Genomic DNA, 24,305 nt, shown 5'->3' with positions numbered 1-24,305 from the left:
TAAATAGAAGAAAGATGAAAACAATCTAACTACAAATTTAAAAATGGCAATAACTATGTACCTATCAATAATCACTTTAAATGTAAATGGATTAAATGCTCCAATCAAGAGACATAGGGTGGCTGAGTGGATAAGAAAGCAAGACCCTTGTATATGCTGTATACAAGAGACTCACCTCAGATCAAAAGACACACACAGGCTGAAAGTGAAGGGTTGGAGTAAGATATTTCATGAAAGTGGAAATAAGGAAAAAGCTGGAGTTGCAATACTTATATCTGACAAAATAAACTTTTAAATAAAGAACATATTAAAAGACAAAGATGGGCACTATATAATAATAAAGGGATCGATCCAATAAGAGGACATAACCCTAGTAAACATCTATGCACCCAACATAGGAGCACCTAAATATATAAAACAGATATTGACTGACATAAAGACAGAGATCAACAGTAACACTATCATAGTAGGGGACTTCAACACACCTCTGACAACAAGGGACAGGTCTTCCAGACAGAAAATCAATATGGAAACAACAGCCTTAAATGACACATTGGACCACTTGGATTTAATCGATATTTTCAGAGCATTTCACCCCAATGCTGCAGAATACACATTCGTCTCAAGCGCACATGGAACATTTTCCAAGATAGACCACATGTTAGGCCACAAAACAATTCTTGATAAATTTAAGAAAATTGAAATCATACCAATTGTCTTCTTTGACCACAGTGCTATGAAATTAGAAATGAACTACAGGAAAAAAACTAGAAGACACACAAATTCATGGAGGCTGAATAACATGTTACTAAATAATGAATGGGTCAACTAGGATATCAAGGAATAAATTAAAAGATATCTCAAGAAAAACGAAAATGAAAGCACCATGACCTGAAATCTATGGGATGCCACGAAAGCAGTCCTAAGAGGGAAATTCATAGCATTGCAGGCCTACCTAACGAAACAAGAAACATCACTAATCAACAGTTAATCTTCACATGTAAGGGATATGGAAAAAGAACAGCAAAATAAGCCCAAAGGGAGTACAAGGAAGGAGATAATAAAGATCAGAGCGGAAATAAATGAAATAGAAACCAGAAAAACAATACAAAAGATCAATGATTCCAAGAGTTGGTTCTTAGAGAAGATAAACAAAATTGACAAACCTTTAGCCAGACTCATTAAAAAAAAGAGAGAGAGGACCCAAATTAATAAAATCAGACATGAAAAAGGAGAAGTGACAACAGATAGTGCAGAAATACAAAAAAAAATTAAGAAATTACTATGAGCAACTATATGCCAACAAATTTGATAATCTGGAAGAAATGGACAATTTTCTAGAGGCGTACAACCTTCCAAGGCTAACTCAAGAAGAAACAGAAAACCTGAATAGACTGATTACCACCAGGGAAATTGAATCGGTAATCAACAATCTCCCAACAAACAAAAGCCCTGGACCAGATGGCTTTACAGGTGAATTTTACAAAACGTTCAAAACTGAATTATCACCTATTCTCCTCAAGCTCTTCCAAAAAATCCAGAAGGAGGGAAGACTCCCAAACACTTTTTATGAAGCCACTATCACCCTGATCCCCAAATCAGCCAAAGACACCACAAAAAAAGAAAACTACAGGCCGATATCGCTAATGAACATAGATGCAAAAATCCTCAACAAAATATTAGCGAATAGAATTCAGCAATACATTAAAAAGATCATACACCATGCTCAAGTGGGATTCATTCCTGGTTTGCAAGGGTGGTTCAACATCTGCAAATCAATTAATGTGATACACCACATTAACAAAATGAAGTATAAAAGTCAGATGATCATATCAATAGATGCAGAAAAAGCATTTGATAAAATCCAGTAGCCATTTATGATAAAAACCCTTAAAGTGGGAATAGAGGGATCATCTCTCAACATAATAAAGGCCATATATGATAAACCCATAGCTAACATCATACTCAATGGGGAAAAGCTAAAACCATTCCCCTTAAGATCAGGAACAAGGCAATGTGGCCCACTTTCTCCACTTCTATTCAACATAGTGCTGGAAGTTCTAGCCAGAGCAATCAGACAAGAAAAAGAAATAAAAGGCATCCAAATCGGTATGGAGGAAGTAAAATTGTCATTATGTGCTGATGACATGATACTATATAGAGAGGACCCTAAAGACTCCACCAAGAAACTATTAGAGCTGACAGATGAATTTAGTAAAGTAGCAGGATACAAAATTAATATTCGGAAATCAATTGCATTTTTATATACCAACAATAGAACATCAGAAGGAGAAATTAAAAAAAAATCCCATTTACAATTGCTCCAAAGACTATAAAACACCTGGGAATAAATTTAACCAAAGAAGTAAAACATCTGTACTCAGAAAATTATAAGACACTGAAGAAAGAAATGAAAGAAGATACAAATGGATGGAAACACATACCATGTTCATGGATAGGAAGAATTAATATAGTTAAAATGTCCATACTACCTAAGGCAATATACATATTCAACGCAATTCCTATGAAACTACCAACGACGTTTTTCACAGAAATAGAACATATAATCCTAAAATTTATATGGGACCATAAAATTTATATGGGACCGGATAGCCTCAGCAATCTTGAGAAATAAGAACAAAGTGGGAGGTATAACGATACCTGACATCAAACTATACTACAAGTCTATAGTAATCAAAACAGCATGGTACTGGCATAAAAACAGACACATAGATCAATGGAATAGAATAGAGAGGCCAGAAATAAGTCCATGCCTATATGGTCATTTAATCTACGACAATGGAAGCAAGAATGTATGGTGGGGTAAAGACAGTCTATTCAATAAATGGTGCTGGGAAACCTGGACAGACACATGCAAAAAAATGAAGCTGGACCACCTCCTTACACCATATACAAAAATAAATTCAAAATGGCTTAAAGACTTAAATGTAAGACCTGAAACCATAAAATTCCTAGAAGAAAATATAGGAAGAAACTTCACAGACATTACCCAGAGTAAGATTTTTACTGATATATCCCCTCGTGTGAGAGAAGTAAGAGAAAAAATAAATGTGTGGGATTACATCAAACTAAAAAGCTTTTTCACAGCAAAGGAAATCATCAATAAAACAAAAAGGGAATGGGAAAATTTTACTGAATGGGAAAAGATATTTGCCAATGATATATCAGATAAGGGGTTAATATCACAAATTTATAAAAATAAAAAAAACTCACTCAACTCCAAAAAAACAAACAATCCAATTAAAAAATGGGTACAGGACATGTAGAGACATTTTTCTAAAAAGGACATACAGATGGCAAACAGACACATGAAGAAATGCTCAAACTCACTAACCATCAGAGAAATGCAAATAAAAACCACAATGAGATACCACCTCACCCCAGTCAAAATGGCTATCATCAATAAATCAACAAACAACAAGTACTGGTGAAGAGGTGGAGAAAAGGGATCCCTCATGCACTGCTGGTGGGATTGCAGATTGGTGCAGCCACTATGGAAAACACTATAGAGGTACCTCAAAAACCTGAAAATGGAACTACCTTATGATCCAGCAATCCCACTCCTAGGTATCTATCCAGAGAAATCCAAAACTCTAATTCAAAAATCTTTATGCATCCTATGTTTATTGCAGCACTATTGACAATAGCCAAGACATGGAAACAACCGAAATGCCCATCGGTAGATGACTGGATTAAGAAACTGCAGTACATTTATACAATGGAGTATTATGCAGCCATAAAGAAGAAAGAAATCTTACCATTTGCAACAACATGGATGGACCTAGAGAACACTATGTTAAGTGAAATAAGTCAGACAGAGAAAGACAAATACCATATGATCTCACTTATATGTGGAATCTAAAGAAAAGTATAAGTGAATGAACTAATCAGAAACAGTTTTGGAGACATAGAGGAAAAATTGAGGGTTGCTAGATGGGCGGGGGAGTGGGGATAAAGGGGAAGGTGAGGGGATTAGAAAACAGTCGGTAACCACAAGATGTCCGTGGGGTTTTGAAATTAATTTGGGGAATGTAATCATTAATGTTGTAAAGATTTTGTAGGGTATCCGATGGACACTGTCCCATTTGAGAGACCACCTCAGGGATGATGTAGATGCCTGATCACTGCATCACTGCACTGTACACCTGAAGCTGAACAATAATGAATGCCTACTATAATTTTATATATATATATATATATATATATATATATATATATATATATATATATACATATATATGTATCTATATGTATGTATATACTTACGAGAAGTGGAGTACAGCATTAGGAATAGAGACAGTGGAAATGTAATTGCTCTGTGTGATGTCAGAGGGATAGTGTATGGTGGAGGAGGGTTCACACAGTGTGAGGGATATAAATGATAAACGTCTAAGTATTACTTTGTCTTGTGTATCTGAAACTAATAAAAAAAGAAGTTTAGTATCTGTGTTTTCTTCTATGCAGTTTATTGTTTCAGGTCTTATGTTTCAGTCTTTGATGCATTTTGAATTAATTTTGGTACATGGTGACAGCAGTCCAGTTTCATTCTTTTGCACGTGGTTGTCCAATTCTCCCAGCACCATTTATTGGAGGCTGTCTTTCCTCCATTGTATGTTTTTAGCTTCTTTGTCAAAAATTATCTGTCTATATTTATGTGGTTTTAATTCTGAGTTCTCAATTCAATTCTATTGGTCTGTGTGTCTGTTTTTCTGCCAATACCACGCTGTTTTGATTATTGTAGCCGTGTAGTACAAGCCAAAGTCAGGGAGCATGATACCTCCAGCATTGTTCTTTTTTCTTAAGATTGCTTTGGCTATTCGGGGTCTTTTGTGGTTCCAAACAAATCTGATGATTTTTTCTTTTATTTCTTTAAAAATGCCATTGGGATTTTGATGGGGATTGCATTAAATCTGTATATTGCTTTGGGTAATATGGCCATTTTAACTATGTTGATTCTTCCAATCCATGAGCACGGAATGTCTTTCCATTTCTTTGCGTCTTCTTCAGTTTCTTTAAAAAATGTCTTATGGTTTTCAGCATATGGGTCTTTCACATCCTTGGTTAAGTTTATTCCTAGGTATTTTATTCTTTTTCTGCAATTGCAAAAGGAGTTGTTTTCTTAATTTCTTTTTCTGAGATTCATTTTTAGTGTATAGGAATGCAATGGACTTTTGTACGTTGATTTTGTAGCCGACAACTTTAGTGTATTCGTTGATTGTTTCTAATAGTTTTTTGGTGGAGTCTTTAGGGTTTTCTATATATAGCATCATGTCATCTAAAACAGAAAAATTTTAAACAGAAAACAAGAAATTAAATGGAAGATTTAAGCCCTAACAGATCAATAATTATGTAAATGTAAGTAGTAGGAATATAGCAATCAAAAGACAGAAACTGGCAGAGTGGATTTTGAAATATAACCCAATTATGTCATGTTTGCGAAGGTCATTTCAAAGATAATGATATAAGCAGTATGAAAGTTAAAAAATGACAAAGGTTATATCATGCAAGCATTAATCAAAAAAAGTAGGAATGTCTATATTAATATTAACCAAAGTACACTTCAGAGCAAAGAAAATTACCAAAGACAGAGAGAGACGTTATGTAATGACAGAGATAATGCACCAAGAAGAGATAGCAACCCTAGATGTAAACACACCAAACAACAGACTTACAAAATATGTGAAGCAGAATATAATAGAACTGAAAGGAGAAATAGACAAACCCACAGTTATAGTTGGAGACTTCAACCCTCCTCTTTCAACAATTCATAGAACTACTGACGGAATATTAGCATGAATATAGAAGAACTCAACACCGTCAACTAACAAAATCATACCAGCATTTATAGAACACACATATACAACAACAACACAATACATATTTTTTCAAGTTCCTACAGAAAAATATCAAACACATCATATCCTGAACCATAAAACAAGTCTCAATTAATTTAAAAGAATTGAAATCACACAGCATTTTCTTTGACCACGATGAAATGAAACCATAAATCAAGACAACAGGAAAATCTTTAAACATTTGGAAACACAGCATAGTTCTAAATAATCCATGGATCAAGAAAGAAGTCTCAAGGAAAGTAAAAAAAGTACATTGAAGTAAATGAAAATAAAAATGTAACCTATGAAAATTTGTGGGACGCAGTTATAGCAGTGATGAGAGGGAAATATAGAGCACCTAATGCATATAATAGAAAAGAGCTCTAAAATCCCCCATGTGTTAGTCTACTAGGGATGCCATAACAAATACCACAGGCTTCAACAACATAAATTTATTTGCTCACAGTTCTGGATGCTAAAAGTCCAAGATCAAGGTGGAAGCAGGTTTGGTTTCTTCTGGGGCCTCTTCCTTGGCTTCTACATGGCTGCCGTCTCGCTGTGTCTCTCTGTCTGTGTGTGTCTGTGTCCTACTCTCCTCTTCTTATATGCATAGTAGTCATATTGGATTATGACCCATCCATAAAACCTCATTTTGCCTTACTTCTTCAAAGGCCCTATCTCCAAATACAGTCACATTCTGAGGTACTCAGGTTTAGGACTTCAACATATGAATTTGAGGGGAACATGATTCAGCCCATAAAACTCCTCAAGAACCTACAAAAAGGAGAGCGAGATAATTGCAAAGCAAACAGAATGAAAGAAATAATAAAAAAATAGGAACAGAAGTCAATGAAATTGAAAACAAAAACAATAGAGAAAATCAATGAAACAAAGAGTTGGTCCTTTAAGAAGATCAATAAAGCTGACAAACTTCTAATAAGACTGACAAAGGAAAATAGAGAGAATTCACAAATTACCAATATTAGCAATGAAACAGGGGCAATTACTACAGATCCTGCAGACATCAAAAGGATAATAAGGGAATATTCTGAACAACTCTAGACATATAAATTTGACAACTTAGACAAAATGGACAATTCTTTGCAAAACACAAACTGTCATAACTCAGCCAAATAAAACAGATAGTTTGAATAGGCCTATAACTATCAAGTATATTAAATTTTTAACTTTAAAAACTCCCCAAAAGAAATTGCCAGGCCCTTATAGTTTCATTGGAGAATTCTACTAAAAGTTTAAAGAAGAATTAATCTCTTCCAAAAAATAGAAGAGGAAGGAACTATTCCCAATTCATTTTATAAAGCTAGTATTACCCTGATGCCAAAACTAGACAAAGACAGTACAAAAAAAAGAAAGAAAACTATGGACCAATATATTTCATAAATATAGATGTAAAAATTCTTAACAAAATAATAACAAAGAGAATGCCATGATACAGAAAAAGAATTTTATACTAAGACCAAGTGGGGTTTATTCCAGGAATGTAAGGCTGATTCAATATTTGAAATCAATCAGTGTAATCCTCTGTATTAACAGAAGAAAAATCACATGATCATATCAAATGATAAGGAAAATGCATTTGATAAAACGAGGCATAGGATGTGCAAGGCAGTTCTTCTGGCATGGCAGTTTTGGCTCCATTTTAAAGTTGTTTGTTTATTTACTTATTTACTTATTTATTTATTTATTTTGACATTGGGCACTGAAATTTTTAAAATCATACCATTTACAATCATTTAAAAAATTAAATACTTAAGTGTTAATCTAACAAAACTCATTAAGGTGCAAACTATACAATACTGATGAAAAAGATCAAGAAATTCTAAATAAATGGAGAGACATACCATATTCATGAAATAGAAGACTCAATATACTAAAGACATCAATTTCACCTAAATTGGTATATATGTCTAACACAATTCCTGTAAAAATTTCAGCATGGTTTTTGTAGATATATATCTATATATAAGATTATTCTAAAACTCATAGAGAGGTGAAAGAAATACAATAATTAAAATAATTCAAAAAAGAATAACAAAGTGAAGAAATCAATCTACCCAATTTCAAGATGTATTATGTTGCTACAATAATCAACACTGTGTGATATTGGCAAAGGGAGAGGCACGTAGACCTATGGAACAGAACAGAGAACGCATAAATAGACCTACAAAAGATATGCCCAACTAATTTTTGACAAAGGTACAAAAGGAATTCAGTGAAGGAAAGATGACCATTTCAATAAATGGTACTGTAGTAATTGAATACCCATAGTCATAAAACTGAGCCATATATCTTTTTAAAAACCAATTTAAAATGGGTCACAGAGTTAAATGTAAAACTGAAAACTAAAATTTATAAAAAATATAGGAGAAAATCTTAGAGATCTAGGGCAGGGCAAAGAGTTCCTAGACTTGATATCAAAAGCATGAGCCTTAAAAGGAAAATCTAGTAAGTTGAGTTTCATCAAAATTTAAACCTTTTGCTTTGCAAAAGACCCTGCTATGAACATAAAATGCAAATTACAGAGTAGGAGAATATTTGTAAACCACATAGCCAACAAAAGGCTGGTCTCTAGAATATATCATTTTGTGCCATTTTGTAGAACATTTTTGTAATTAAAGAACTCTCAAAACTCAGCAAGTAAAAAAAAAATTCAATTAGAAAATGGGCAAAAGACATGAACAGACATTTCACTAAAGATGATACGTAGTTGGTTTAAAAAAGCATTAGAAAATATATTCAACATCTTAAGTTATTAGAGAAATGCAAATTAAAACCACAAAGACATTGAAGGAGATCCTAGATGGCAGAATAGATAAAAGCTATGCTTGCATCCTCCCATGACCACATTAAAATTACAACTAAATTACAGAACCTGGAGAATGATCTGCAGACTAGCTGAACAGAAGTCCTCTAACTAAGGATTAAAAAAAAAAAAAAAAAAAAGCCATGTAGAGACTGGTAGGGGTGGTGGGGATGCAGAACAGGCCAGCCCAACACCTGTGAGTGGAGGTTAAGAATCAGGAGCGATATCTTGGCCACTGAGGTCCACTCTGCAGAAGTGAGGAAACCCAGTCCCCTACATCAGGCTCCCAGCCCAGAGTGCCAGTGCCAGGAAGAGGAACCCCCACAACATCTGGCTGTGAAAAACAGTGGGGATTCCGACTGCAGTGGGGATTCCTGGTGAGAAAGAATGCTGCAGGAATTCCAGTCTTCCTTTTAAAGGGTCCATGAACAGACTCACTCACTCACAGGCACTAATGCTGGGCTCTGGTGGAGGGATAGTGACTCAGAAAGCATCAGAGACATACAGGGAGACTGCCTTGTATGGTTCAGGGTGAAAACTAAAGTGACAGTCACCATTTTCCCTGTGTAGCATATTCCTCCTAGGCAGTTGGCAGAAAGGCACCATCTTTCCTGTGTTAAGCCCTCCCCCACACGGCCAAATCTGAATCTACACTGGCCTGATGAGTTCTGTTTGCTCCACCCCAGTAACTCCCTGGGAACCCACCCCACCCAACTCACCTAATGCTGAAGGCACTTTCTCAGTGAGCAGCCAGTCCTGCCTGCGTGGCAATCTTCCTTGGAGAACTCTCAGGGGTCCACAGTACCCAGGCAGTTGGTGTGCTCTGAGATTTTTGCTGAGTAGCTCCAGGCTCAGCACTGGCACCAAACCAGAATTTATATTAACCTAGTGTACACAACTCTTCCCACTCCAGTTACTTCATGAGACCCTGCCTCACCAACTCATATACTGTAAGTGGCTCTATTGAAGCTGAGCTTCATGGAAGCCAGTAGGTGGCAGCAGGCCTCAGGGTAACTTAGGCTTTCTGTGGAGCTACCCCAGGCCCAGTACTGGTGGCTGCTATCCTTAGTTCATAGCATGGCCTCACCAACATGCCTCCAAGTCCAGACAGGCAGTGACCAAGCACAGATCACTTTGTGCCTTCTACATGGTAGTCCCCAGCCAGGGACAGAGAGTAGCTGACTTGGGCCTGCACTGGAGACCCTCTCAAGAGGCACCAGAACCAACATACCTAGAGGTCAGCTTCAGCTCACAGCAGATCATCACCCATTAAACCTACAAGTGGCATACCCAAAGGGCAGTCTCAGCAGGCACCAGAGCCTACTGGGCAATTCCAGCTCCACAAGGTAAGCCCCCCACATAGCAGCCTGTAAGCTGTGGACATGGCTAAACTTCACAGCCAGTCAGCCTGAGGGTCAATCCCACACACTGATGTGCCAATAGCAATCAAGACTCAACTATAACAGGGGCACATACAACCCACACAAAGGATACTCCTGGAGCACCCGGCTCAGGTCACCAGGAATACTGTCCCAGGGTTCCCCAGGGCACCTACTACATAAGGCCATCTGGCCAAGACTGGAAGATGTAGCAGATCTACCTAATACATAGGAACAAACACAGACAGGCAGTCAAAAGGAGGAAACAAAGAAATATGTCCCAAATGAAAGAACAGGAGAACACTCTAGAAAAAGAACTAAACAAAATTAAGGCAAGCAACTTACCAGATTCAAAGTTTAAAATAATGGTTATAAGGATGCTCAAGAAACTTAGTGAGAACTTCGACAAAGATTACTTCAACAAGTATTTAAAAAGCAACAACATAGAAACCAGAGAGAGAGAGAGAGAGAGAGAGAGAGAGAGAGAGAGAGAGAGAAAGAACCAGTCAGAAGTGAAGAATATAATAACTGAAATGAAGAATGCATTAGAAGGAATCACTAGCAGACTAGATGAGGCAGAGGATCAAATCAGCGACTTGGGAGACCAGGTAGCAGAAAACAGTCAATTAGAACAGCAAAAACAAAAAAAGAATTTAAAAAAATGAGGGTAGGTTATGAGACCTCTGGGACAACGTCAAGTGTAACGACATTTGCTTCGTAGGGGTGCCAGAAAGAGACAAGAGAGCACAAGGGATTGAAAACCTATTTGAAGAAATAATGACTAAAAACTTTCCTAACCTGGTGAAGGAAATAGACATACAAGCCCAGGAAGCACAGAGTCCTAAACAAGATGAACTCAAAGACGCCTACACCAAGACACATTAAAATTAAAATGCCAAAGGTTAAAAAAGAGAGAATCCTAAAAGCAGCAAGAGAAAGGCAACTAGTTACTTACAAGGGAGCTCTCAGATGATTTTTCAACAAAAATTTGTAGGCAAGAAGGGATTGGCATGAAATATTCAAAATGATGAAAAACAAGGACCTACAACCAAACGGAAGAAGAGATCAAGAGCTTCCCAGACAAGAAAAAGCTAAAGGAGTTTATCACCACCAAACTAGTATTACAATAAATGTTAAAGGGGCTTCTTTAAGAACTGGAAAAAATATAAGGACATAAATATGAATAATAAAATGGCAATAACTATGTATCAATAATTACTCTCAATGCAAATGGATTAAATGCTCCAATCAAATGACATAGAGTAGCTGAATGGATAAGAAAACAATGCCTATATGTGTACTGTCTAAAAGAGACACACCTCAGCTCGAAAGACACACACAGAGACTGAAAGTAAAGGGATGGAAAAAGATATTTCATGAGAATGGAAACCAAAAAAAAAAAAAAGCTGGCATACCAATACTTATATCAGACGAAATAGACTTTAAAACAAGGCTATCATAAGAGACAAAGAGGGACATTATGTAATGATAACGGGATCAATCCAATAAGAGGATATAACCTTTGTAAACATTGATGCACCCAACATAGGAGCACCTAAATATATAAAGCAAATATTGACGGACATAAAGGGAGAAATCAACAGTAATACAATCATAGTAGGAAACTTGAACACCCCATCGAAAAATCTACCTAACAGAAAATCAACAATGAAACAGCAACCTTAAATGACACAGTAGACCACACAGATTTAATTGGTATTTTTAGAGCATTTCACCCCAAAGAAGCAGAATATGCATTTTTTCAAGTATGCATGAAACATCTTCCAAGAGAGTTCATATTAGTCCACAAAACAAGTCTCCATTAATTGAAGAAGATTAACATCATATCAAGCATCTTCTCTGATCATAGTGGTATGAAACTAGAAATCAATTACACAGACTTCCGGAAAAATGGCGGCGTGAGGTGAGCCTCTGTAAAGCTCCCCTGGAATTTACAAAGAATCGAACAACAAAAACTCCACAAAGGACTCCCTGCACAGCAGACAGGCAAGACGAAGAGGCCCACTACCGACTGAAATCACCTACAGGTGGGAGATCCGCGCGAGTGGAGGGAGGAGGAAAGGGAGAAGTGCGCAGAGACAGAGCCCCGCGGGCGCAGGACGCAGATCTAGCTCAGAGCTCCGAGCTCGCTGCTTCCCGGAACCACCGCAGCTGCGGGAGATCGGACTGCTAGGGCTCCGCCAGGGCTCCACAGGGCTGAGGGGACAGCATATAACACGGCTGAACGCAACGCTCACGGCAGAGACCTCGGAGAAAAGACTGAGGGAAAAAGGCTGTAAACGGTGGTTTAAGCCCGCACTGCCGAGCAGAGAATGGAGCCTTAGGCACTGAGACTAGCCTCCCCCTCCCTCCCCTCCCAGAGCTTGCCCCGCCCCAACCTGCCCGGTGCTAGAAGCGAAACAGTAGCAGTGTCAGATCAAAACAACAGAAAATTTGCTGTTTTGAAAACTGTGGACCGCAAACACAAATTCACAGCCCAACTAGTTCCGGCAAAGGGGAGAGAGCTGTAGAAGCAGGACCGGCTGTGGTGGTGGTTGCTGCCATTGCTCTGGGCCACCTCTCACAGCTCACCCTGCCCCTGACCCCACCTATCTGGGCGGATCCCTGCAGGAGTAAACACAACTACTAAAACATACGGGCTCTGAATCAGGAACTGGAAGAGCTTTGGAATATCAAAAGCTCTCCGCATACCCACCGGGACACTGCGCCCTGTGACCTAGACGAACGATTAACAGAGGAGAAGCCCATCTCCCAGGGAATCCCCCCATTGTGTGAGAAGTTGGAATAGTGCAGAGAAAACATAGCACTACCGTGTGGGAGAAGAAAAATAAGTTGCAGTTGGAGAAATAATAAAACATTCTACCAACAAGTACTGGCAAACAAAAGAAACACCGCTTTCTATCAACCTGTTGCAGAAGTCACTCCTGTAGATGTCTAGGAAGAGAAATAGTAAACCAGTAATCGCCATGAATAACCAAGGCAACAAGACAGCTCAGAAAGAAAGTGAAAAATCTCCAGAGAAGGCACTTAAAGATACAGAAATATGTGACTTAAATGACAGAGAATTCAAGATTGCAGTTCTGAAAAAACTCAACGAGATACAAGAAAACACAGATAGGCAGTTAAAGGAACTCAGAAACTCAACCAAAGAACAGCATGAGCATTTTACGAAAGAGATTGAAATCTTAAAAGAGAACCAAATAGAATTTCTGGAGATTAAGAACTCAATAGAAGAAATTAAGAATGAAATAACCAGCTTAGGTAGTAGAGTTGACCAGATGGAGCACAGAATCAGTGACATCGAAGATAGAAACCTGGAAATGACACAAATAGAAGAAGAAAGAGACTTGAGACTTAAAAGAAATGAAAGAACTCTACAAGAACTTTCTGACTCCATCAGAAAGAGCAATATAAGAATAATGGGCATACCAGAAGGAGAAGAAAGAGAGAAGGGAACAGAGAATATACTCAAACAAATTGTCGATGAGAACTTCCCAAATTTGTGGACAGAACTGGACCCTCAAATCCAAGAAGCAAATAGAACACCTAGTTACCTCAATCCCAACAGGCCTTCTCCAAGGCACATTGTATTGAAGCTGTCTAAAATCAACGACAAAGAAAGAATCCTCAAGGCAGCCAGGGAAAAGAAGACGGTAACTTACAAAGGAAAGTCCATTAGATTATCATCAGATTTTTCAGCAGAAACTCTACAAGCCAGGAGGGAGTGGCACCAAATATTCAAACTATTGAAAGAGAGAAACCATGAGCCAAGAATAATATATCCAGCAAAGATATCCTTTAGATATGAAGGAGGAATAAAGACCTTTCCAGACATACAGAAGCTGAGGGAATTTTCTAATACACGACCTGCACTACAAGAAATACTAAAGGAGGCTATTCGACCACCATCAACAGGGACAATTTGTGGCAACCAAAACTCAAAAAGGGGGAGAGTAAAGGCCTGAACCGGAATATGGGAATGGAGAAAGTAAGCGTGCTGAAGAAAATGGAATACTCTAAATATCAAACTTTCTTTTACATAAACTTAAGGGTAACCACTCAAAATAAATCCAGAATTGAAATATATACTGAAATAAAAGAAGAAACGGAGGGAAACATCATAGAATACCACCACACAGAAATAATAGACAACAACATAAAGGCAAAGAAACAATGGAGACACAGCCTTACCAGAAAACTAAAGATAGAATGACAGGAAATCTTCACATATCAATAATCTCCCTAAATGTAAATGGACTGAACTCACCAATAAAAAGGCACAGAGTAGCAGACTGGATCAAAAAACTAAACCCAACCATATGCTGTCTCCAAGAGACACATCTCAGCTACAAGGACAAGCATAGACTCAAAGTGAAAGGGTGGAAATTGACACTCCAAGCAAATGGTACCCAGAGAAAATCAGGTGTAGCCATAATGATATCAGATGAAACAGTCTTCAAGGTGAAAAAGATAACAACAGACAAAGATGGACATTTCATAATGGTGAAGGGGACTGTACAACAAGAAGACATAACAGTCATCAATATTTATGCCCCCAATCAGGGAGCACCGAAATACACCAAGCAACTACTAACAGAACTAAAGGGAGAAATTGACCAAAACACAATTACAGTAGGGGACCTAAATACATCATTGAATGCTGGATAGATCATCCAAACAGAAAATAAATAACGAAATAACAGCCCGAAATGACACATTAGATGAAATGGACATAATTGACATTTATAGAGCACTTCATCCTAAAACATCAGACTATACATTCTTTTCTAGTGTACATGGAACATTCTCAAGGATAGACCATATATTGGGACATAAAATCAGTCTCAACAAATTTAAGAAGATTGAAATCATACCATGCATATTCTCTGATCACAAGGCTTTGAAATTGGATATCAACTGTAAAAAGAAAGCGGGGAAAAACACAAATACATGGAGATTAAATAACATACTTTTAAAGAAGGACTGGGTCAAAGAAGAAATTAGAGGAGATATCAAAAGATACATAGAAACAAATGACAATGAAAATACATCCTACCAAAATTTTTGGGATGCAGCGAAAGCAGTTTTAAGAGGGAAATTTATCTCATTACAGGCCTATCTCAAGAAAAGAAAACTCCCAAATAAATAACCTCATGTTACACCTTAAAGAACTAGAAAAAGAAGAACAAGTAACCCAAGGTCAGCAGAAGAAAGGAAATAACAAAAATTAGAGCAGAACTAAATGAAATAGAGAATAAAAAGACAATAGAAAAAATTAATATGACAAAGAGCTGGTTCTTTGAAAAGATTAACAAAATTGACAAACCCTTGGCTAGACTTACTAAGATAAAAAGAGAGAAGACACTGATTAACAAAATCAGAAACGTAAAAGGGGAAGTTATCACGGACACCACAGAAATACAAAGGATCATCCAAGAATACTATGAAGGACTATACGCCACCAAATTCAACAACCTAGAAGAAATGGACAAGTTCTTAGAAACATATAGCCTTCCAAGACTGAACCATGAAGAACTGGAAAATCTAAACAGACCGATCACCAGTAACGAAATTGAATCAGTCATCCAAAACCTTCCCAAAAGCAAAAGTCCGGGACCAGATGGCTTCACTAGTGAATTCTACCAAACCTTCAAAGAGGATCTAATACCAATCCTGTTCAAACTCTTCCAAAAAATTGAAGAAGAGACAGTACTCCCTAACTCATTTTATGAGGCCAACATTACCCTGATACCAAAACCTGGTAAGGACAGCACAAAAAAAGAAAACTACAGACCAATATCTCTAATGAATACCGATGCAAAAATCCTAAATAAAATTCTAGCAAATCGAATACAACAATGCATTAAAAAGATTATCCATCAGGAGCAAGTGGGGTTCATCCCCGGGGCACAAGGATGGTTCAACATACGCAAATCCATCAATGTGATACATCACATAAACAAAATAAAGGACAAAAATCATATGATTATATCAATTGATGCAGAAAAAGCATTTGACAAGATACAACATCCATTTATGATTAAAACACTTAATAAAATGGGTATAGAAGGAAAATACCTTAACATAATAAAGGCCATATATGACAAGCCCTCTGCTAATCTCATAATTAATGGAGAAAAACTGAAGCCCTTTGCTCTACGTTCAGGAACACGACAGGGCTGTCCTCTATCACCTCTGCTTTTCAACATAGTGTTGGAAGTCCTTGCCAGAGCAATCAGGCAAGAGAAAGAAATAAAAGGCATCCAAATTGGGAATGAAGAGGTTAAATTATCACACTTTGCAGATGACATGATGCTATATATAGAAAACCCTAAAGACTCCACCAAAAAGCTATTAGAAACAATCAACGAATACAGTAAAGTTGCCGGCTACAAAATCAACGCACAAAAGTCCATTGCCTTTCTATATACTAACAATGAAATCTCAGAAAAAGAAATACAAAAAACAATTCCTTTTGCAATTGCAGCAAAAAGAATAAAATACCTAGGAATAAACTTAACCAAGGATGTGAAAGACCTATATGCTGAAAACTATAAGACATTTTTGAAAGAAATTGAAGAAGACACAAAGAAATGGAAAGACATTCCGTGCTCATGGATTGGGAGAATCAACATAGTTAAAATGGCCATATTACCCAAAGCAATATACAGATTCAATGCAATCCCCATCAAAATCCCAATGGCATATTTTAAAGAAATAGAAGAAAAAATCATCAGATTTGTTTGGAACCACAAAAGACCCCGAATAGCCAAAGCAATCTTAAGGAAAAAGAACAATAATGGAGGTATCATACTTCCTCATTTTGGCTTGTACTACAGGGCTACAATAATCAAAACAGCATGGTATTGGCAGAAAAACAGACACATAGACCAATGGAATAGAATTGAGAACCCAGAAATAAAACCACATAAATATGGACAGATAATTTTTGACAAAGAAGCTAAAAACATACAATGGAGCAAAGACAGCCTCTTCAATAAATGGTGCTGGGAGAATTGGATAGCCACGTGCAAAAGAATGAAACTGGACTGCTATTTGTCACCATGTACCAAAGTTAATTCAAAATGGATCAAAGACTTAAGCATAAGACCTGACACAATAAACTGCATAGAAGAAAACATAGGTACTAAACTTATGGACCTTGGGTTCAAAGAGCATTTTATGAACTTGACTCCAAAGGCAATGGAAGTAAAAGCTAAAATAAACGAATGGGACTATATGAAACTTAAAAACTTCTGCACAGCAAAAGAAACCATTGACAAAATAAAGAGGCCACCAACTGAATGGGAGAAGATTTTTGCAAACAGTGCCTCCGATAAGGGGCTAGTATCCAGAATATACAAGGAACTCATGCAACTCAACAACAAAAAAACAAACAACCCAATTGAAAAATGGGCAGAGGACTTGAAGAGACATTTCTCCAAAGAGGACATACAAATGGCAAATAGACATATGAAAAAATGCTCAACATCACTAATCATCAGAGAAATGCAAATCAAAACCACAATGAGATATCACCTCACCCCAGTCAGAATGGCGATCATCAACAAGACAAATAATAACAAATGTTGGAGAGGCTGTGGAGAAAAAGGAACCCTCATACACTGTTGGTGGGAATGCAGACTGGTGCAGCCGTTATGGAAGGCAGTGTGGAGATTCCTCAAAGAATTACGAATAGAATTGCCATATGACCCTGCAATCCCTCTCCTGGGTATCTACCCAAAAAATCTGAAAACATTTAGAGATAAAGACACGTGTGCTCCAATGTTCATTGCAGCTTTGTTTATGGTGGCCAAGACATGGAAACAACCAAAATGTCCTTCGATAGATGAATGGATAAAGAAGTTGTGGTATATATACACAATGGAATACTATTCGGCGGTAAGAAAAGATGATATAGGAAAATTTGTGACAACATGGATGGATCTTGAGAGAGTAATGCTGAGCGAAACAAGTCAGACAGAAAAAGCAGAGAACCATGTGATTTCACTGATATGTGGTATATAAACCAAAAACAACAAAAGAACAAGACATACAAATGAGAAACAGAAACTCATAGACACAGACAATAGTTTAGTGGTTGCCAGAGGGTAAGGGGGGTGGGGGGTGGGGGGTGGGAGATGAGGGTAAGGGGGTCGAATATATGGTGATGGAAGGAGAACTGATCTGGGTGATGAACACACAATGGGATTTATAGATGATGTAATACAGAATTATACACCTGAAATCTATGTAATTTTACTAACAATTGTCACCCCAATAAATTTAATAAATAAATTTAAAAAAATTAAAAAAAAAAAGAAATCAATTACAAGAAAAAAAACTGAAAAACACTCAAACACATGGAAGCTAAATAATATGCTACTGAATAATGAATGACTCAACAATGAGATCAAGGAGGAAATCAAAACATACCTTGAGACAAATGAAAATGAAAACACAATGAAGCAAAATCTATGGGACAGAGCAAAAGCAGTCCTAAGAGGGAAATTCATAGCAATACAGGCCTACCTCAAGAAAGAAGAAAAATGTCAAATAAACAATTTAACCTTATACTTAAAGAAACTAGAAAAAGGACAGCAAACAAAACCCAAAGTGAGTAGAAGGAAGGAAATAATAAAAATCTAAATGGAAATAAATAAAATAGAGTCTTAAAGGAAAAAAAAAAAACAATACAAAATATCAGTGAAACCAAGAGCTGGTTCTTTAAAAAGATAAACAAAGTTGATAAACCTTTAACCAGACTCATCAAGAAAAAAAGAGAGCGGACCCAATAAAAATCAGAAATAAAAGGAGTGAAGTGACAACTGACACCACAGAAATAAGAAGCATTATAAGAAAATATCATGAATATTTATATGCCAACAAATTGGACACTGAAAGAAATGAATAAATTCCTAGAAACATGCAGTCTTCCAAGACTGAATCAAGAAGAAATAGAAAATATGAACCAACTAATTACTACTAACTAAATCGAATCAGTAATAATAATAAAAAAAAACTCTCCCAAAGCAAAAGCCCTGGACTCATGGCTTCACAGGTGAATTTTACCATTCAAAGAATTAACACCTATCCTTCTCAAACTATTCCAAAAAGTTCAAGACATGGGAAAGCTCCCAAGCTGATTTTATGAGGCCACCATTACCCTCACTTCAAAACCAGAGAAAAACATTACAAAAAAAGAAAATTATAGGCTCATATCCCTGATGAAAATAGATACAAAAATCCTCAACAACATATTAACAAACTGAATTCAGTAATACATTAAAAATATCATATAGAATGATCAAGTGGGATTTATTCCTGGAATGCAAGTTTAGTTCAATATCTGCAAATCAATTAGTAACATGATACACAACATAAACAAAACAAAAAATAAAATGCAGAAAAAGCATTTGACAAAATCCAGCATTCATTTCTGATAAACACTCTTAGCAAAGTGGGAATAGAGGCCATATATAATATAATATAATATAATATAATATAATATAATATAATATAATATAATATAATATAATATAATATAAGCCATAAATGACAAAACCACAGCTAATGTTGTACTCAACAGTAAAAGTTAAAAGCATTCTTCTTAAGTTCAGAAATGAGACAAGATGTTCACTTTTTCCAGTTTTATTTAACATATTACTGGAAGTATTAGCCACAGCAGAGAAGAATAAATAAATAAGTACATCCAAATTGGAAAGGAAGAAGTAAAACTGTCATTATTTGCAGATGTCATGACACCATATACATAGAGAAACACAAAGATTTCACCAAAAAGCGATTAGAATTGATAAATGAATTCAGTAAAGTAGCAGGATACAAAATTAATATTTAGAAATCAGTTGCATTTGTATATACCAATAATGAAGTGTCAGAAGGAGAAATTAAGAAAACAATCCCATTTAGAATTGCATCAAAAAAAATTAAAATACCTAAGAATAAATTTAAGCAAGGAGGAAAAAGACCTGTACTTGGAAAACTATAAGACAGAAAGCAATTGAAAATGATACAAATAAATGGAAACATATACTGTGCTCATGAAGAGGAAGAACTAACACGATTAAAGTGACCATACTACCCAAAGCGATCTATAGATTCAGTGAAATCCGTATCAAAATATCAATGGCATTTTTCACAGAACTACAACAAATCATCTTAAAATTTTATATGGAACCAAAAAAGACCCCTAATAGCCACAGCAATCTTCAGTAAGAAGAACAAAATTGGAGGTATCATGCTACCTGATATCAAACTATACTACAAGGCTATAGTAATCAAAACAGCATGGTATTGGCATAAAAACAGACACATAGATCAATGGAAGAGAATAGAGAGCCCAGAAATAATCCCATGCCTATGTGGTCATTTAATCTATGACTAAGACAAGAATATACAGTGGGGTAAAGATAGTCTATTCAATAAACGGTGCTGGGAAAACTGGACAGATACATGCAAAAAAATGAAACTGGACCACCTTCTGACACCATACACAAGAATAAACTCAAAATAGATTAAAGACTTAAATGTAAGCCCCCAAACTATAAAACTCCTAGGAGAAAACATAGGCAGTAAACTCTCAGACATTGTTCTTAGTAATATTTTTTCTGATCTATCTCCTTGGGCAAGGGAAATAAAAGAAAAAATAAACAAATGAGATTACATCAAATGAAAAAGTTTTGCACAGCAAAAAAAACCATCCACAAAACAAAAAGACAGCCTACTGAGTGGGAGATGATATTTACCAATGATTCATCTGATAAGAGGTTGATATACAAAAGTTGTAAAGAACTCATACAACTCAACACAAAAAAAAAAAAAAAAAAAAAAAAATCCAATTAATGAGTGGGCAGAGGACCTGAATAGACATTTCTCCAAAGAGGACATACAGATGGCCGATAGACATATGAAAAGATGCTCAACGTCACTAACCAGAGAAATGTAATTTAAAACCACAATGAGATACCACCTCACTCCTGTCAGAACGGCCATCATCAATAAATCAACAGACAGCAAGTGTTGGCGAGGATGTGGGGAAAAAGGAACCTCTGTGCACTGTTGGTGGGATTGCAAATTGGTACAGTCACTATGAAAAACAGTATGGAGGTCCCTCAAAAAATTAAAAATAGAACTTTCTTATGACCCAGCAATTCCATTTCTGGGTATTTATTCAAAGAAATCCAAAATGCTAATTCGAAAAGATATATGAACCCCTATGATTATTGCAGTGCTATTTACAATAATCAAGATATGGAAGCAACCCAAATGATCACCAACAGGCAATTTGATAAAGATGTGGTACATTGAAACAATGGAGTATTACTCTGCCATAAAAAGAATGAAATCTTACCATTTGTGACATGTATGGACCTAGAGGGTATTATGCTAAGTGAAATAAGTCAGACTGAAAAGACAAATACCATATGATCTCACTTATATGCGAATTGTAAAGAACAAAATAAATGAACACAGAGAAAAGAAACATTCATTGATACGGGGAAGAACCTGATGGTTTCCAGATAGGAGGGGTACTGGGGAGCTGGGTGAACAAGGTGAAGGATTTCAGAAGTACAAATTAGTAGTTACAAAATAGTCACAGGGATGTAAAGTGCAGCATGAGGAATATAGTCAATAATGTTGCAACAACTACGTATAGTGCCAGTTGGGTACTCGGCTTATTGGGGGGATCACTGCATAAATTATGTAAATGTCTAACCACTTTTCTGTACATCTGAAACTAATACAAAATAAAATTGAATGTCAATTGTAAATAATAATAATAATAATAAAACCACAATGGCATATCATTATCAGAAAGTCTAAAATAAAAAATGTGACAACATGAAATGCTTCTAAGGATGTGGAGAAATTGAATTACTCATATATGACTTTTATAGTTGGTGGGGATGTAAAATGGTACAGCCACTCTGCAGAATAGTTTGACAGTTTCTTAAAAACAAAAACAAAAACTAAGCATGCAATAAATACCATACAACTCAACAACTGCACTCCTGGGTTTTATCCCGGAAAAACGAAGACTTGTGTTAACACAAAAGCCTGTACACAAAAATTTATAGCACCTTTATTTATAATAGCCAAAATCTCAAATGAACCCAAATGTCTTTTAATGGGTGAATGGTTAAGCCATCATCCGGACATTGATACAGAGATAAAAACAACAAAATATTGATACAGGCAACAACCTGAATGAATGTCCAGAGAATTATGCTGAGTGATAAAAACCAATCCCAAAAGGTTACACACTATATGATTTCATTTATATAACATTCTGGAAGTGACAAAATTATAGACATGGAGAACACATGGGTGGTTGCCAGGGGTTAAGGAGGGATATGGGTGGGAGGGAAGTGGGTATGTCTGTGAAGGACGACACGAGGGCTCCTTGCGATGGGCTGGATGTGCCCTGACTGCCTCAATGTCAGTTTCCTAGTGGTGATGCTGCACTAGAGTTGTGAAGCTGTCAGCACTGGGGAAACTGGGTGAAGGGTGTATGGGTCACTCTGTTATTTCTTACAACTGTGTGGGAGTCTACAATGATCTCAAAATAAAAACTTTTAATTAAAAGAATTATTAAATTAGAAGCAGACTTGAGCCCTAGCTATACTGTTTAATTGCTCAAGGTTATATGTATTTTATACTCTTACAGGTGTGCCAAAAAAGATGATATATTTGATTAGTTATACATGTAAACCATCTGCACAGACTGAAGACACTACAAACATCAAAAGACAAATGACAAAACAGGAGAAGTAGTCACCAGGTACAAAATAGAAATGAACTTTAATACAGATTTAGAAAGCCTTCTATTTAGTGAAACAAAAGCAATCTAATAGAAAAAATGAGCGAAGATTATAGACGTAATTCACAAATAACTAGAAAAGGCTAATATGTGAACATATGCTCAGCATTGCCAGTGATGAGGTGAACGCAAATTCATGTATCTGGGAGGTACTATTTTGTACCTAACACATTGGCAAAATAATTTTTCCTCAAAATTTTATTTGGAAACAACTCCAAACTCAGTGCAAAGAACTCCTTTTTACCACTGAAACAGATTCACCAACTGTTCATATCTAACCACATTTCTTTTCTTTTCTCTACCTCACTCTCTCTCTGTCTCATATACATGCGTACATGTATCTATATGTATGGATGTATATGTAATTTCTTTTCTGAATCATTTGGCAATAAGGTTCATACATCCATGTCTCCTTATCGCTAAATATTTAAACCTTTATCTTCTACAAACAAGGGCACTTTCCTACTTGACCATGATGCTTTTATCAAATGCAGGAAAGTTAACACTGATACAATTGTTCTCTATTAGTCACACATTAATATATTATCTGAGGTCACTTTAATTTCATCAGCTGTCCTGATAGTGTCCTTAAAAGCAATTTTTTCCAGTCCAGGATCAGGTACTGCATCTGATTGTCACCACCCAGGAGTCTCCTGGAACTTGGAACAGCCTCCACTTTCCTGGCTTGCATGACTATGACATCTGTGAAGGGAACTGTCTGGTTATGTTGTGAATTGGTCTCAGTTGGGGTCTGCATGATGTTTCCCCAGGATCAGGTTCAGATCAGGCATTTCAGCAGGACGTCACAGGAGTGCTGCCATGCCCCCGCCAGCCTGTCATATCATCATGGATGCAGAAGTTTGTTCCATCACTGACTTTAACTTTGATTATTTTGTTAAACTTTCTCAATGTAAAGTTGCTATTTTTCCTGTTATAATAAGCCAGGACTTTTGTGGGAAGACACTTTGAGACTATGATCCCACTATACCTGTTCAGACTTTTCACCACAAATTTAGCATCTGCTGATGATTCTTGTCTGGATCCATTATTATAATTGTTGCCAAAAAATGATTTTTTAAAAATTTCATCTACATTTATTAGCTAACATTCTACTACAAAGACAAGCTTTTCCTTTATTATTTTTATTTATTTAGTATCATTATAAGCCCATAAAGTTTTCATTTCAACGGTTATAATTCATTACTATAATTATTTATTTTGATGCTCAAAATGTTCCAGTTTGGTTAATGGGAGCCCCTTCAAGCTGGCTCCTGCATCCCTTTGATGTGTCCATATCTTTCTTTGAGTACTTCCTCACTTTCTGTCACAGCAAACTCTTCTAAGCTTATTTTCTTTTGTTTCCTGCCCCTGCCCTGGAGCAAGTC

At 36.4% G+C, this 24,305-nt stretch overlaps 1 protein-coding gene across 1 annotated transcript; it reads right to left on the bottom strand.

Annotated features, from left to right (window-relative positions):
* Positions 1-994: 994 nt before the first annotated feature.
* LOC148755203 (KANTR integral membrane protein-like) lies at positions 995-15,511 on the bottom strand. Its single transcript, XM_088792653.1, has 2 exons — positions 15,304-15,511; positions 995-1,065 (listed from the first exon to the last, which is right to left on the bottom strand). Exons 1-2 carry the CDS (start codon positions 15,509-15,511, stop codon positions 995-997), a joined length of 279 nt encoding a protein of 92 aa, XP_088648779.1.
* Between the last annotated feature and the right edge of the window lie 8,794 nt (positions 15,512-24,305).

The sequence above is a fragment of the Rhinolophus sinicus genome, chromosome 15 (assembly GCF_057876585.1).
Source record: "Rhinolophus sinicus isolate RSI-liver-muscle chromosome 15, RSI-T2T, whole genome shotgun sequence".
Classification (NCBI taxonomy): Eukaryota; Metazoa; Chordata; class Mammalia; order Chiroptera; family Rhinolophidae; genus Rhinolophus; species Rhinolophus sinicus.
The sequence above is the reverse complement of the archived record's forward strand: the minus strand, read 5'-3'. Positions and strand labels throughout refer to the sequence as shown.

Bases quoted from the DNA above. Each gene is read 5' to 3' on its own strand.
- LOC148755203 (XM_088792653.1), bottom strand. From the start codon at position 15,511: ATGATCCTTTGTATTTCTGTGGTGTCCGTGATAACTTCCCCTTTTACG. The intron at 1,066-15,303 runs TTGTTATTTCCT...TCCGCTCTGATC, and splicing joins ATTTAGTTCTGCTCTAATTT to TTTATTATCTCCTTCCTTGT.